This window comes from Nuphar pumila, chromosome 11, assembly GCF_984573655.1.
Source record: "Nuphar pumila chromosome 11, dmNupPumi1.hap1.1, whole genome shotgun sequence".
NCBI lineage: Eukaryota > Viridiplantae > Streptophyta > Magnoliopsida > Nymphaeales > Nymphaeaceae > Nuphar > Nuphar pumila.
Window position 1 is genome coordinate 39764074 of NC_143259.1, and position 17900 is coordinate 39781973.

General features: G+C 41.7%; 1 protein-coding gene across 2 annotated transcripts in view; it reads left to right on the top strand.

Moving 5' to 3' along the window:
- Positions 1–17900, top strand: part of LOC149822291 (sodium-dependent phosphate transport protein 1, chloroplastic-like) — a 214064-nt gene that overhangs the window by 88215 nt on the left and 107949 nt on the right. For both annotated transcript variants that reach the window (XR_016426025.1, XM_089980998.1), the window contains exon 6: positions 9833–10042. Coding sequence is in view for 1 of the 2 variants with exons in the window: in XM_089980998.1 (XP_089837124.1) it covers positions 9833–10042 (210 nt within the window). In the remaining variant the exon portion in view is untranslated. The remainder of the gene's footprint in view (positions 1–9832; positions 10043–17900) is intronic.

The following is a 17900-nucleotide window of genomic DNA, read 5'->3' on the forward strand; positions in this document are numbered from 1 at the left end:
TGGATTCACCAACTGCTAGAAGACATGGGGATCAAAATTGAAGGACCCACCAAGCTATGCTGCGACAACAAAAGTGCAATCTACATTGCAAAGAACCACACCTTTCATGAGCGGACAAAACACATCGAAATGGACTGTCACTATGTTCGTGAAGCGTATCTCCGAGGAGTTATCGACCTTCCTTATGTCACATCCGAATATCAGTTGGCCGATTTCTTTACTAAAGCCCTGTGCGCTCCACGGTTCAACTTCTTGGCAAACTATCGGTCATCTTGCCCTAAGTTTGAGGGGGGGTGTTAAATTATGTAATCAAACTTGTAATTTCGTATATATATTTTATATATATAAGGTAATACATATACATATATATAATATATGTATATGTATTTACCAATTATATATATAAAATATATAGTCATAGTAAGGGTAGTTTAGGAATTTTACACATTCTTTTTCAAGAATATGTTTTTTTTGTATTTTCTTTTTTCTTTTTCTTTTTGTATTTTTGTTTTTTGCATTTAATGCATTGTACATGCATTGGGAGGGGCCCAACCCACTAGTCGTTGGACTCCTCCAACGGTCACATTTGTGACTGTTGGAGGGGCTCCAACGACTATGTGGAGCCCCTCCCAAGGCCTCCTCCAAGCCCTATTTATATGGGCAGCTCCTCTTGTATTTCTTCAAGGGATTTGGGATTATAGCCCAACCTCTTTAGTGTTTATGAAACTTATGGGTGCAAGTGCACATTTGTGATTCGGTGTGTTGTGTTTGTTATGCACAAGTGTTCTTGGGTGTGTATGTTCACACATTTATTCTTAAGGTTGTTGTGTTATCGACTAAAGTATCTTGTTGAAGATACTTTTACAAAAGGTTGGGTGGATGAAATGGAAGAGTGCAACTGGAGTGTTGTGCGATCGTAGAATGCCATTGCGGTTGAAGGGAAAGTTTTATAGGACGACTATTAGGCCCGCTTTACTATATGGTACAGAATATTGGGCTGCCAAGAGACATCATATTCAAAAAATAAGTGTAGCTGAGATGCGTATGCTGAGATGGATGTGTGGAAATACAATAAAAGATAAGATTCAGAACGAGGAGATACGTAAGAAGGTAGGCATTGCACCCATTGAAAATAAGATGAGAGAGAATCGTTTACGGTGGTTTGGACATATTCGACGAAGGCCTAATGATGCTCCAGTTAGAAGGATGGAGAAATGGGAAAATATATTAGTTAAAAGAGGTCGGGGTAGGCCTAGGAAGACATGGATGGAGGTGATAGGAAAGGATATGAATGCGTTGAACCTCACCGAGGACATGGCATTGGATAGAAATGAATGGAGGAGAAGGATTCATGTGGAAGACCCAGAATGATTTTCTTTGTTGGTTCATATCGCCGACCCCAATTGTTTTGGGATGAAGGCGTAGTTGTTGTTGTTGTTATATAGTTTTGTAAAGCATATTTCAAAAGCCTTTTGTGAGATAGCGGTTGGATCTCCCAAATCGATGCATTTAGGAGAAGTGTTCTACAACTTCTATTTCTGTATCCGATACAACTCGGATAACCCTGTTTAAGGGCATGTGCATAAGATGGCAAAGGTTCTACTGAAGAACCTGTGTTGCATCACCCTTAAGGTGGGACCTAGCTATTGAGTTTTTCTCGCCAAACTAAGATAGTTGGCGCTTTTCCTTCACGATTTTATTGCTAGTGGATTTCTTCTGAGAAATCCATGCCCTTCTCCTCATAGTCGTTCCCTCAGTCATGTACGATATGTTTAGTCTATGAGGAGCAGGATGAGAGGTCTGTAGTTACCTCGAAGCGTGTTTTGATACTTTATAATAATCATGTAATATCGATGTTAGCCTAACAGGCAAGAGGCTCGTGATGGACTAAAGGGACCTGAGCATGACAAGTTTGAACTTGAATGGTTATATCATATCTCTTCGGCAAAGTATTGTTGTGGGGTTTTCTTTTTTGAGAAACCCATGCCCCTCTCATCGTAGTTGTACTTTTGAACAGATACTGTAACGCCCCAAAAACTTAACCCAGAAACACTGGGATTTTTTTTTTATACATACAGCAGAATCATTTTATAACTCATGGTGAAGTAAATGGAGCGATACAGGTAGAAAGATCTTCAAACAATCCACACATCCTTTATTCCACTTTAGTTCATGAAACTTTACAAAAGTACATTTACAAAGAACGAATCTATGATGGCATATCAGTTACAAGTTGACCAGGGAACCAGTAGATCAAACAGATATCGAAACCTCTCCTGTAACCGCTTGTGGTGACTACTCATGACCTGAGAATGAAAAAAAATAAGAATTAGACTACCACGTCTAAGCAGGAATTCTGTACTGATAGTGCAAGTATATCATGAATCAAGTGTGTGGCATGAGTGTCATGGTTGATCTTTAGTGTATATCAAGACAGGTAAGCACTATGTAACAAAGATCTAAATTCATGTACATGAGCATGTGAGCAGTTATATAACAATAACAACTATGCCACATTAATATGCAGATGATCAGTTATTTAGCAATAACAAATATGCAACATTGATAAGCAGGTGAGGTATGCCACAATCAATGTAATAACATGTACACTTTCAGATAACAATTTAATTACCTCGTATCCACCAAGTTAAGAATTTTACTAACTTACAAGTTGATAATATAAAGCATCTGAAATACAACTTACATATATTTCTCTAGTGTCTCCACTAGTTGTGACACCTAACTCTTCTAAATGATGTTTAATTATCTTATCTCGTGGGTACACACGGGCACAGGTGACCATCTCAGAAGAGAACGTTCGGGGGTATATTATTCCAGGTAATTTTATTAACCTGAACATTCTAACGGAGACTGAATCCCCAAGGGAGCGACCAATAGCCGAGAGAATCTTCCAAGGGCTCAACTCAAAACAGGATGCATCCCTAACTTCTGCAGAAGACGTGGAACTACCACCTAGGACACATAGGTAGTCGTGGTCCCTAACTCCGAGGACGGGGACCCACGAGCCGCTTCACGCTCGACACCAAACACAAGTCCTCGAAGTCTTGTACCACCCACCCTCTCCAAGGTAGGTCTCAACAGAGTAATTAGGTTTCATTAATTTAGTTATTTTCCCGAAGTTTAGAACATTTCCACAACTTCTAATCACTGCCATAGCATTAACCCCATTCTTAATAATGCACACACACTCAAACATTGAGTCCCAAACTTTCCTTTGTCACATGTTATGTTCATTGTTCACAATATACTAAACATGAATACCCATCATAGGTATCTATCTGTTACATATAACCCTGCTGCTCTGTTAATAAAAGTATCACATACTCCCACATATTGTTCTAACCAAATTATCCCAACTAGATATCTTTTAAAAAAAAATAACAAATCAACTATCCTGAAATTTGTGTTGAACCATTTTTAGCAGACAACCGTCCAATATAGATTGCAGTTAGTCAGAAAAATGCATCGATATTGTTTAAAAGAAACATGACAATTCATGCACAAAGAGGCACTATACCATTGACAACACTAGTTGAAATCAAACATGAACAAAAATAACTACTCCTAAATATAACCTTGCATGTAGTGTGAAATGATATACAGTTTTAACGTGTTCTTTATAACGTGAGATATGCTGCATGGATCACCCATTATAATATACGTAAGACTGTTCAAGCAAAATATAGTCCCTCAATGAAAGTATGTTTACTACCGTTCCCTTTCATAATACATTTTTTTTTTCAAAATCAAAATCAAAATCTACAACAACCCACAAAATTCTATGCTTATAACAACAAAATGGAATATGTTAGCATATACAGATTTTAGTTAATCTGGAATCCGATGCAGGCATCAAGAACCCAGGTTTATTCAAGAAGTTAAAAAAATTAAAGGAATCTATGTTATGTTGTCCTTATTGAATGGAAATCAGATGCCGACAGATTCAAGACCCTGCCTCACAGATTATTTAGAAGTCAATGCAATGAGTTAAAAGGAATCAATCTAACTAAGAAGAATCAATCAAACCAACATCATATATGATCAAGAAACCAATACGCTCAAGAGAATGAATCTAATCATGAAAAAAAAAACATCTGATCAAAAGCATATACGATCAAGAAAATCAATGTGTTCCAGAGAATGAATCAAATCAGGAGAAACCTATCTGATCAAAAGCATAAAAGATCAAGAAAACCAATGTGTTCGAAAGAATGAATCAGATCAGGAAAAACCTATCTGGGTTTCATCTACTGCCCCCACACCGAATCCACCCATACCCATGCCATCAGAACAGAACCCTACCTCAATCGTGATCGATGCCTGCTGTGAGAAGAACGTCGATGATGGCGACGACAGGTGGTCGGGGTACCTCTAACGATGGTGACTCCACCGACGTGCGCAAAATCTTCAGAGAGGAAGAAAGAGATGAAAGGTGGGAGGTAAGAGACTAGAAAATCAAAACGAGAGTTGTTTGAGACCTCCCTCACCTTCCTCCTGTATAGCGGCGACCCCCTGTCTCCGATGAACCGGGAGAGTCGATTACCTCCTGTAACCCCTCCCCTCCCTCGATCTTGCCATCTGCACTCTTGGGCAAGAATCGTGCCCTAGGCACGATTCTGATGCTCGAGTTTTAAATAAAAAGGAAAATGGGTCCGGGTCCGAACCCGATAACCCATAGTACCGGATCTACTCTAAAGTGGATTCGGGTCTGTAATAGGTTATGAACCCATTCAAACCGGTAAACCCCCATGACGTGGGTTCGAAATGACACCACTTGGGCAAATCCTTAAGTGGATCCATTTGGGTCCATGGTGGATTCGACCCAACCCATATAGTTTGTACCCTATTGCCTACTTCATTTGGATCCAGTGAAGGGATCCAAGACCCAAATCTCCCTATTTTTCGTAGTTATTACAGGTACGTTGCGTACTACGCTGAGTAGGATGAGAGATTTATGTCTACCTCGAACGTGCAATGGCACATGTTTTGAGATCATTAAAATGATGACGTCTTCACCCTCACTATGAGTTGACCCCTCTCATCATGGTTGTACTTTTAAACATGTACATTGCGTACTTCGGTGAGTAGGATGAGAGGTGCGTGGTTGCCTCGAACGTGCATTGGCACGTATAATTCACTCAATGGTGACTATGCGCCTTTACAGGCAAGATGCTCGAGCGAGCATAATGGTCTCGAGCATGTGAAATGGGGCGGCGGTTAAGAAACCCTCGTCGTGCTCATTCAACACGGTTCATCAAGAGAGAGGATGAATGATACAAAACTCCGATGGACGGGCAAAAGACTCGGCTTATCCTGTCATCGGAGTTATAGCGGAAATGATACAAAGATAGCCTTTCAGCTACTTTTGCAGAAGTTTGGATGCATCTATGGGCCACGAATGTCTCTAGGGATTTACTCTCTTGGTCATTGGTCGTCCTCTTAGGAGCGGACTCAGTCAGTCATTTCGGGTATCATAAAATACATGACATAATACACCCCTGGATCGATATCGACTGTTTCTACATTTTGCCTGTGCATACTCACAGTAACCCGCTAATAATGAGAACAAAATATAACCTGCTCACCTTTTTATGAGATGTGTGTGCTATGACATGACTTACTTGCTTGGTTGCTCTTTAGTTCAACATATACCACTCGTTGAACGATGCACGCCTGTTGTGGCACTACTCTAGTTGGTTGAACTGCTTACGCAGTTCCTTGCTAGTAATAACTAGCTGCTTGTACTAGTTAAATGCTTATGATAATAACATTACGCTAGTTGCAAGATATTAGCATGTGACTTGCTACTTGATTGAATTGTTCGTACTTGTAATATAGCACTTGTTGGCTTGCGTCCCTTATGACGAATGTGACGGCTTACAACTCATAATCTATGAACTGTTTATATGATAAATGTAACTGCTTACAACTCGTAATCTACTAATTGTGTACAACTAGAACTAATGCAGTTGTTTGTCTTACTAGCTGCCTACACTTTGCGGTTAATAATTGTTGTCGTGTGATTACTTAATCACGTGTAGCTTATAAACTGCTTGTTGTGCAATAGCTTGCACTTTATGATCATTGTAGTTACTTGTCGGTGATCTGGAGAATTCACTGGTTATTGTATGCATCATAAACTTTATTATGATTGCCTATCTTATTCTGTTACCCTGCTTACTATACTTGACTGCTTGGTGGAGTTAGTTACTCCCTACCTGTAGAGTTAGTCAGACTGCTGCAGTTGCTTACTTTGCTTGTTTAGCACTTTGTTCGTTACTACTTTTCTTTACTGGAGTTTTGCTTGCCATACTCGACAACATGTATGGATAGCTCTGCTAATTTTACTTCTCCTGTTTAGTTGAGAAACTATCTTGCTTATTGCAGTTTTTGTTCCTCCTTGTTTTTTACACCCCTACTAGTTTTTTGCGAAACTGACCCATTTCATGGGCGGTGGTGGGCAGGTTGAGGCAACTTGCGATGGCACGATGCCGTGATGAGTTCAAGGCGAGACCCTTTTTCTGACGTTTTGCTCCTGAGGACATTTTGGTAAAAATATGGTATAGAACAGAGTTACCAGTCGGGGAAGCGGGAGCGGGAAGCGATACGGGAAGCGAGGCACTTTCAAAAATTTAGGAAGCGGGAAGCGTGGGATGACTTAGAAGAAAATTACGAACCGTCTCGGAAGCGACCTAGGAAGCGAACCAGAAGCGACCTAGGAAGCGAACCGGAAGAGAGGGGGAAGCGAAAAAAAATAAAAAATAAAAAAATGGGGAAGTGTAGGGGAAGCGCGCTTCCCAAAAAAAAACTGCGCTTCCCTGCATGTTTCGGAAGCGCGATATTTCGCGCTTTCGAAATGCGCTTCGGGGAAGCGCGCTTCCTCATGCGGCTAGGCACTTCCGGTAACTCTGGTATAGAGCTTCTTTAAAAGCCTTTCTTTTGAATTAAACTCTGAATTAATAAAACTGTGTTACCAAAACTCTGTTTCTTATATCTATTTTAATAAATATATTTGAGTTGCAAATTGGTTTGCAAAAGAGAAGTTTGCGCTGTAATGCGCCTAAGGTCCAGGGAGTTGCTATTTCAAACATGATTTTTCGCTGAACTCCTGTTTCAAACTTTGATAAATAATCGATTTCAAAGCTTTCAACCTTTTTCATAAAAGGTTTTAAGTCCAAGATTTTCGGGCGTTACACGTGTACACATGGCAGATCTACTGTCGACATATTTGTCTACCTATAAAAGTAGTCAGATCTGCCCAGATCGACAGATCTAATTGTACCAATATATATATCTCCAGTTTGTCTTCTCGAAAAAGGAAATTGTTAACATGTATTTGCATCTTAATAGAAAAGAGTATATATATATATATACAAAATCAGATTTCTCTTTTCTTTCTTTACTTCCCCTAAAACATTGCATAGAAACAAATCTATGCTCTTTTTCCCCATTTGAAAAAAGAGAGGAACCCGTACCTTTTTCCTTGTTGTGGGTTAATCCGCGAAGAAAGTAGAAGAAGAAGAAGACGTTGGTGGAGCTGCAGTTGCCTTGTCTCTATGCCAATCTCTCTGTTTTTTTTTTTTGAGTCTATATAATGAGAGCCCCTAGAGGGTGACGCCCCTCTAGGGTTTCTCATATAGGGGGCTGGAGATAGAGTTTCCATTCTATCTCTAATCCCACTTTTCTTTTTTTTCTCAACTTCCTATTTTTGTTGACTTTTTCAGACCTCTTTAGTTCTGACCTTCTTTAAAATTTCCTTACTTTTTACTCTCCTTATCTCATGGCCATATTGGACTCTTCTAGAGACCCACCATTAGGTAACTTTTGAAATTCAGAATTAAATAATATTTAATATTAATTTAATTAATTATTAATAATTAAATATCCAGAAGCTTCCAGAGGGTGCCTTATCCCTTTGAGAGTCTTTTTAACTTTAAAATCCTTTAATTTAAAGTTGTATTTTCGTTGGATCTACTTTTTGGATCTGGATTCGAATCTAAGATCCAAACCCATACCCAAAATCTATTTGGATCCTGAACTAGATTGGATCCTAATTAATATGGGTCTTGAACTAAGTTCAGATCCATATTAATTTGGATCATATGGATCAGATCCGGTTCGATCCAATCCAGACCCAGTCCCATTGAGACGGGTTTTTTTTGAAAAAATGTGATTTTCACGCCAATCGTAGCCCGAATTCGCAAAAGTAACATACTGTTGAACTCAGAATTTCGAGGTGCATCTATTGATATATAATTCGAATTTTGCCTCCGAAATTCGCCTGAATTTAACCTGAATTTCGCTCAAATTTTGCTTGATTTTAAAGGTTAAAATAAAACTTTTTATCACCTTTTAATTGGCTCGTTTCGGTCCTGTCAATGAGACCTGGGTCACGCCCAAACTCAATTATCTCATCCTAATATCGAGGGTTTTCTTATATTTCTACAACACTTAGCCAAATTTCAGAAATCTCAAAATTTAACTAAGTATGAAAATACACGATATTACAAACTGGACTGCCTCCATTTTTCTCTCCTCTTTGGATCTATAAATAGAGCTCTCCCTTGTATGAATACATGCTTTTCTAAGCATTGTTGTGGTTCAATACATTTTATATTTTTACATTGTGTTTTCTTTGTGATTTGTGTTTGGTGATTATCTCGTTTGTTGAAATTGTGATTGGCCCATTAGTGGTCCTGATGTAATTGTGCTCTCTTGTAGCCCTTAGTGGCATTCTATTGTATTTTTATTGTTTCATTTCACTATGGACTCAATTGGATTTCTTGAGTGCACTAACCTGCCATCTAAACTTGAGCTTCATCATATCATAAAGTCTAGACCCACTTGTATTAATCTTAAAGTCATGAAGTAAAATAAGGCTTTTCCTAATGATTAAAGATCCCATCTTGCCTTAGTAATATTGTCTAATGCTTGTGGTTCTCTCTATTTAGGATCCACAATTTTGAAATTAATTTAGTTGTTTTCTCTTTAAGCCTTTCATGTTGCTTATACCATCTAGTTAATATTTCATCCTTTCAGGAATTTTATATTAAATCTGTGTTTTGAAATACCATTTTAAAAATATAAGTTCATAATTTTTTTGTATGTTTAGTGTCACTTTCCCTCGTAACATTTTACATATAAAATTTCTCCTTTCTTTTCTCCTCTTTGCTTCCCTTTTATGCTATGTCACATAGGTGCGGGTGCGGATGCGGGTGCGGGTACGGGTACAGGTACGGGTGCGGGTATGGGTGCGGATGCGGCACTATAAAAAGACTTGGGTGCAGGGGTGCGGAGAGGATATTTATATATATATATATATATATATATATATAATTTTTAACAGTTTTAAGTTAACACTACGTGTATTTGTGTGCATTTATGTATATATATATATATATATATATAATATAGATGAAAATGGACTTGATTAGAGTTAACTGAATCTACTTTTGAATAGAAATGGACCTCAGTGTGGTTGACTTCACCTAGCACAAAAGAAGCTGTGTCCAAGTGTCGCACCCGCTTGGGTGCGACGCGGGTGCGGTGCCCTGTTAGAAGAGTCCGCGTGACATAGCTTTTATGTTTTATATGACTGGAAAACTTAAAGGGCTTTGTATGCAGTTACCTGTATGTAGCATGGGTATCTTGCTTGGCCATCATCAATATTGGTTCTCATTCTCCATAAACTTGGTCTTTTATAGTGCTCCACCTAAAGTTAATAATTTTTGCTTGTACATGGACCTTTTTTTACTTTCTCATCCATTGATTGCCTTAATATTATGATTAAAACTGTATTTTCTTTTAACAGGCACATAGCTCACCATCTGAAGATCCTGAACTTCGCCCTCAAGAAAAAAGACTTATTCTTAATAGTAATGTATCAAAAGATCCGGTTTCAAGTATACCATGGAGATTAATTTTATCAAAGGCACCGGTCTGGGCGTTGATTATCTCACATTTTTGCCATAACTGGGGAACTTTCATTCTTCTGACATGGATGCCTACATATTACAACCAGGTACTTGTTAAGGGTGTTACATGTGTGTGTGACGTGGTATTTTATCAAGGGGTATTTCTGTCTTTATTCTTATTGTACACTTGTTGTAATTGTTTCCTCAACAGGGGTAGTTTTGTACAATAAATAATATATATATATATATACTGAAGTCTGTAGGGCATCCTCTTGATTCACAACAGAGGAACGACCCCTTTTTCATATCTTCTCTTATTTCTTCTTCCACAAGTTATCTCAGGGCATACTCCCAAGGCAGCTTTTCCGCCAAGTATCCTCCTCTTATTCTTATATTCTCTCCTCTCTTATTCTTCTTTTCTTTCTCCTTCCTATCTATTCTCAATCTTTCCATCCAGTTTTCAATCTTTCTTTTGTGTTCTTGTCATCAAGTTTAGTGCTTGTTCTCCTTTTCTCTCGTTTTTCTTTTGGGTCGTATTCTTTTCCTTTCTTGATCTATCATTTGTTCAGTTTTGAGACAAGGCTTGTTCTTTTTATTTGTTTCTCCTTTGTAAATCAAGCATAAACCCAACATATTAATCGAATACCTGTTTGCTTTCTTGTCTATCAACATTCAAAAAATCCATCTATTGTTTTTCTTTGGTTTCCAAAAAAAGACAAACCAGGGCTGATGTCAGCATAGATTTCTGCAGAACTCGTCTGATCTTGCATGCCCCTCTTCCTGATTCCTTTCTCTTGCATGACCCCAAAAAAAGGTATCCGCCAAAAAACAATCATTCATATGTTTCAAGAAAAATGAAAAGGCTGAAAATATATCTGGTATAGCTGGTCGTATTTAAAAAAAAATCTTCTTCTTAGTTCTATCATTATTTGATGGCCTCTTTAGCCTCCGGTTCTCCAATTAATTTCTCTTAGTCAACTCGTCACTGAGAAGTTGGATTATTCCAACTTTGTTACTTGGAAGAAATAAATTACTCCATTTATCACCAGCCATGGTCTAAAGGGGCATCTCAACAGGTCTCTACTGTTCCTGCGAAATTTCTGTTGATCTTGGATTCAAAGGATGGGAAACAGGTGGAAACACTAAAGCTAAATTCAGACTACTCTGTGTGGTCCAGAAAAGATTAAGTTGTGGTGGCATATTGTTAAGATGTGTTTTAGGCCGGGTGTAAAATCCATTGGAAAAAAAATCTTTTGGGTCGGACCCGGGTCGGGTCCGGACCCGACCCGGATCCAAATCGGGTCATTTACACTCCTCGCGTGCCTTTAAATAGGCATGAGAGGGGGGAGGGTTTCCTCATTCGCAGAAACCCTCCCCCGCCTCTTCTCTCTCCCCGACCTTGACACCCCGCTCTCTCCCGTTATCGTTTTTCAGCGAGCCCCGTCCGACAACCCCCCCTCAACCTCACCCATCTCTTCCCCACCACTCTCTCTCGTTCGCATGTCGACGCCGACTTCGACCCAGATGCTGGTTACCTCCAGTTACACCCCTAACCCCCTCTTTCTTCTTCTGTCTTCTTCTTCTTCCATTTTCTTCTTCTTCGTCCCCCTTTTCTCTTCTTCGGCAGGGGCGACACCCCCTGCCGTCTGTTTTGGGTCGGTCGGCAGGGGGAAAGCCCCTGCCCCAGTCCTTTTTTCTTTAGCAGGGGAGGGGCCGAGCCCTCTCTCTGCCTTCTTAGAATACGAGGGAGGGGCTCGACCACCTCCCTGTTTCCTTTTTCGCCAGGGAGGGGCTGAGCCCCCCTCCCTGTCTCCCTGTTTAACGAGAATGCAAGGGAGGGGCTCGACCCCCTCCCTTTTTCCTTTTTCGCCAGGGAGGTGCCGAGCCCCCTCCTTGTCTCCCTGTTTTACGGGATGCGAGGGAGGAGCTCGACCCCCTCCCTGTTCCTTTTTTTTTAAGGAGGGGTTGAGCCCTCTCCTTGTCTCCCTGTTTTACGAGATGCGAGGGAGGGGCTCGGCCCCCTCCCTGTTCCCTTTTTCAGGGAGGGGCCGAGCCCCCCTCCCTGTCTCCCTGTTGTAAGGGTTACGAGGGAGGGCTCGGCCTCCTCCCTGTTTCTCCTCTTCGCAAGGGAGGGGTTGGGCCATCCCCTTGCCTCCCTCTGTGTTTCAGCCATCGGGGAAGGGGCTGCGCCCCTTCCTTGTGGACAGATAGAAGTTGGAAGGGGCGCAATCCACTTCCCTTCTCTTTTTCCTTTTCTGGCAGACAAGCGGGCAGGGGTTGCGCCCCTGCCCCTTTCCTTTTTCATGACAGGCCAGTGGATAGTGTTGCACCCTCTGCCCCCCCCCCCCCCTCCCCCCCCCTTCTTTCATTTTCTTAGGTCAACCCCTAGCGAGGGTTGATGCTTCTTGCTCTGCTAGAGTAATCATTTCTTGTCTTTTGCAGTTTGCATGACGGATCCCGCTCGCTCAACGCGGCTCGAGCTCTTCGTTACTTACACACGAAGGGAAGCGCAACCCCGAGACTCCCCAAGGTAGGGGAAAGTTGCGCAATGGACTTTGGACGAATTGAACTAAGTTAAAACACTAAAAATGCAAATTAAACAATTAAATATATGTATATATATATTTATAATAGTATGCTTTTAAACTCAAGGACGTAGTTTTGCGATCCTTGTCCTCATTACTTTCTGTCATTTACTTTTGCCGGCGTGCTTTAGTGCACAGGCTGATTTCTTTTACGCATTTATTTGGCTTGATATGCGGTTTCGTGTATCAAGCATCACTTTCTATCATTTACTTTCGTCGCCGCACCTTAGTGCACAGGCTGATTTTCTTTACGCATTTATTTGGCTTGATACGCGGTTTCGTGTATCAAGTGTCGCTTTCTGTCATTTACTTTCGCCGCCGCGCTTTAGTGCACAGGCTGATTTCCTTTACTCATTTATTTGGCTTGATACGCAGTTTCGTGTATCAAACATCACTTTCTGTCATTTACTTTCGCCACCACGCTTTAGTGCACAGGTAGGTTGATTTCCTTTACGCATTTATTTGGCTTGATACGCGGTTTCGTGTATCAAGCATAGCTTTTTGTTATTTACTTTCATTGTCGCGCTTTAGTGCACAGGCTGATTTCCTTTACACATTTATTTGGCTTGATACACGATTTCGTGTATCAAGCATCACTTTCTGTCTTTTACTTTCGCCGCCGCGCTTTAGTGCCCAACTGTTTTCCTTTATGCATTTATTTGGCTTAATATGCGGTTTCGCGTATCAAGCATCGCTTTATGTCATTTACTTTCGCCGTCGTGCTTTAGTGCACAGGCTATTTGCTTTTCTGCATTTACCTGCTTACGCATTTGTTTAGCTGAAGTACGGTTTCATACTTCGTGCATTGCTTTGTGTATTTACTTGCTCACGCCTCTATTGCTGGCACATTTATGTGGCTGAGGTACGATTTCGTATCTCAGGCACCGCTTACGCATTCTTGCGCCCAATGCACGTCTTCGTACTTAAAGGATTGCTAGCACCTTGCTGTCTCACTGCCTTGTGCATGAGCTCTCATTTCCATGCTAACTTACACATGCGTAAGTTAAGACTAGAGTGAAATCTATTTCGCTTGTTTTGTTTCAAAATGACACAAGCGGCACTTGTGTATTCCGGTTTTTAAAAAGGATTTCTTAAAAGCGAATCCGTGTTGTCAAATGCGTAGCCATGATGAGTTGGATTTTGGAAGTCTCTGTCGTTGCTGGTTTGCAACCCAATCTCCCGAATCGACGTATTTGGGAGAGAGGTTTTTACTACCTCTTTTGTGTATCCGATACGACTTTGATAACCCCCAGTTTATTGATACGAACATGTGTTTGTGTGAGAATTTTTTGAGAAACCCGTGTGCATTGCATACATATACTATGATAAATGGACAAGAGATCAGTGGCAATCTCATAGCGTGCAAATAGCACAAGTGTTGTACTTCAGTTTTGTAAGATAAAACTTGTCAAAGGAGTTTTTGTATTATATTGCATCTTTGCGAAACTTTTTGTTGGGGTTTCCTTTTTGTGAAACCTATATACCCCTTTCGTTGTAGCATACTCATAGATACGCGAGCTATGTCAGTACTTGTGAACACCCCAAATTTTCCAAAAATTCCCTTTTTGTCCCTAACTCACATTTTTTGAATAATTGTGCCAACTTTTAAACCAAAATTCCATTCATTTCACGGATTCGCTGGAATCCGAACTCAATTTTCATTCCTGACCCAATTTGTGATCCAAATCGGGTCAGGTTCCATTCTGGAATCCCAATTTTCAAATTTAACCCGATATTTTCCAGAAACCTCATTTTTAGAAAATCATACAATTTCAAAACAAAATTTTTTGTAAAATTGCTTCAAGAGACTCATTCGGGTCCCGCTTGGTAAAATCCTCACACTTCCTTTATATTTTCGGATCTTCCTTCCAAAAATTTAGAAAAAATAGTTCATCCACTTCATGAAATCCCCTTTTGGGTTATAAAAACCCCTTTTTAGAAAAAAATCTTTTAAAAGAACCCTGTTTTTGAAAAAATCGGAAAATGGCAACAACGTTCGCCTGCCTGCCGCACAAGAATCAATCGGTCCCTCCACACCATCTTCTTCCTCTCCTCATCTGATCTCCAACGACTGATTCCCCCTCGAGCCATCTGATTGTCTGCCTTCCCCCTCAACCATCGATGTTTAACCATCGACTCCTTCTCGATGTTTCCTCTATCCCCTATTTAACAAGCTGCAGGAAGACCTCAAACCCACCGCCTCTTCACCCCCGCACCCCTCGTCTTCATGCAGCCATCCTCTGTCTCTCCACCACGTTCTTCCTCTCCTTTACACTTTCTTTTTTTCCTTTTCCCCTTCTTCATTTTCTCCTTCTTCCACTCTGGTCCTCTTTTCCATCTACTGAAAGAAGTCCATCGACTACCCCCTGCAGTCGTAGGCAAGAAGGCAGGGGGCTCGCCCCCTGCTAGAAAACACAAGGCAGGGGGCTCGCCCCCCTGCCGGAAAGCACAAGGTAGGGTGGCAAAACCCTTTGCCAAAAAACACAAGGCAGGGGGCGAAACCCCCTGCCAAAAAACACAAGGCAGGGGGGGCGAAACCACCTACCAAAGAAATACCAAAAGGCAGGGGGTCGCCCCCTGCCGAAGATCGCAAGGCAGGGGGGGCGAAACCCCTGCCGAAAGACACCGAAAGGCAGGGGGCTTGCCCCCTGCCGGAAATCGCAAGGCAGGGGGGGCAAACCCCCCCCCCCCCTACCGGAAGACACCAAAAGGCAGGGGGCTTGCCCTCTGCCAGAAATCGCAAAGCAGGGGGGGCGAAACCCCCTTGCCGGAAGCCCCCCCCCTCCTGCCGAGGCCGTAGGCAGAGGGGTACACTCCCCCCCCCTCTCATGCGGAAACAAGAAGACGAGGGAGAGGGGGACTCACCTGGAGGTCGCCGGCGGAGGTAGACGACAGGTGTCGGCGACGGCAGGTGGCAGGGATGGCGAGGAGGAGGGGGAGACAGAGGATGAGGGAATTCGGGGGAGCCGAGAGGGGGAAGAGAGGCGTCAGGGAGGGGAGAGGCAACGGGGAGGGGAAAGCATTCAATGCTTTCCCCCCTCCCCCCCTGCTTCATTTATAAGCAGTAAAAGGGGGAGCGGGCGCCGCTCGGTAGGCCCTTATGGCCTACCGATAGCCCTCCTCTTAAAGGGGCTCGGATCCGGGTCGGATCCAGATCCGACCCGGGTTCAGATTGATTTAAAAAATTTTTCTGGTTATTACAGAACTTAACTAGCTATTCGGGGTATTTGAAAATACATGACATAATAGACCCCCGAACTAGTCTCAGTTGTTTCTACGATTCGTGCTTTGTACGTACCCGCAGGCTAACTAAGTATCAAAACAAAAGTTATCTTGTTTACTTTTTGTTTGCTTTGTACTATTTGTTAATTGCTGCTTATGCTAGTTGTAGCATTTAGTTGTGCTGATGAACTGCTTATGCTAATTGTAGCATTTACTTATGCTGATGAATTGCTTATGCTAATTGTAGCATTTGTGTTGATAAACTGCTTATAGAGTTTCTCACTTGTATAAACTGTTGAGCATGATAGAATTAAATGCATACACTTAATTCTGTTCTCTACTGTCCTATTTATGCACAAACCAGTTTTTCGTTAGACTGACCCATTTCATGGGCACATGTGACGAATAGGTTGCGAAACAGGCGTTGGCATGATTACGAGATGGTTCGAGATTCTATTGTTCTGCAAAACCCCTTGTTAATGCCCTGGACGTATACCACCCGATTGGGAAAAACACGGTTTGTGCTACCTACGTTCCAGATTTGGACGTAGTCTTGGCAGACCAGTATTTGCCTACCTGTGCAATCCTGCTTAGTATGACCGAATTTGACGTCATCTTAGGCATGGATTGGTTGCACAAATATCACGCAAAGGTCTTTTGTCGTGATGGGAAAATCGTTTTGTCTCCACCATGATTGCCTAGGGAAGTTTTCAAGCTCGCAAAGTCTCTCCGTGCGAGCCGAATTATTTCATCGCTTAAGGCGCAAAACTACTTAAGGAAGGGATGCACTGGCTTCTTGGTTAGTGTCGTCCAGTCCGAATCAGTGCGAGTCCCTATCAGAGATTTGGACGTGGTTCGTGAGTTTTCAGATGTTTTCTTAGAGGAGTTGCCAGGACTTCCTCCGCCCCGAGAGGTAGAATTTAACATTGAATTGCTACCGGGTACCACACTGATTTTCAAAGCACCCTACAGGATGGCGCCAACCGAGCTCGAGGAGCTTAAGAAGCAGTTGCAGGAGTTAATGGATTAGGGATTCATTCGCCCTAGTGTTTCACCCTGGGGAATGCCTGTTTTGTTCGTGAAAAAGAAGGATGAGTCATTACAGTTGTGCATCGACTATCAGATACTCAACAAGGTCACGATAAAGAATAAGTATCCTTCGCCACACATCGAGGATCTGTTCGACCAGCTACAAGATCTTTTCTTAGCCTTAGATCTAGGTACCATCAACTTAGAATTAAGGGAGATGATATCTCTAAGACGGCCTTTCGGACCAGATACGGGCACTACGTGTTTACCGTCATGCCTTTCAGACTCACCAACGCGCCCGCAACTTTTATGGACCTCATGAACCGGGTGTTCAAGCCATTTTTGGACACTTTCGTGATAGTATTCATCGATGACATCCTGGTTTATTCTGAAATCCGGGAGCAACATCGTGAGCATTTGGGCATCATTTTAGAAACTTTGCGAAGGGAGCACTTGTTCGCTAAGTTTTCCAAGTGCGAGTTTTGGCTCGAGGAGGTTATGTTCCTTGATCACATAATTTCTAAGGAGTGTTCGTAGACCTCGCTAAGGTAGAGACTGTACTGAACTGGAAGCAACCGAAGATTGTTCGTGACATCCAGAGTTTTCTCAGATTAGCTGGATATTATCGAAGGTTTATCGAGGACTTTTCTAAGATCTCTCTACCTATGACAAAGCTGTTGAAGAAAGAGACAAATTTCGTATGCGATGATAAGTGCGATAAAAGTTTTCAAATGCTGAAGGAGTGACTTACCACTGCTCCTATCTTAGCCTTACCTTCGGGTCAAGGCGGTTTCGTAATCTACACTGACGCTTCTGGGATAGGCTTATGTTGTGTCCTAATGCAAAACGAAAAAGTGATTTCCTATGTCTTGTGTCAACTTAAAATTCATGAGAAGAATTATCCGACTCATGATTTGGAGTTAGCGACGATAGTCTTCGCATTGAAGATATGACAACACTACTTATACGGAGAGCAGTTCGAGGCTTTTACAGATCACAAGAGCTTCAAGTACTTATGTAACACCCCAAATTTCAAACTTGCGAACCCTTTTCAAAAAAACAGGCAAGAGAGTAGAAATATCTCTTTCCTTCAGAGTTTGTTTATGAAATCAGCGGAAGATTTGTCTGT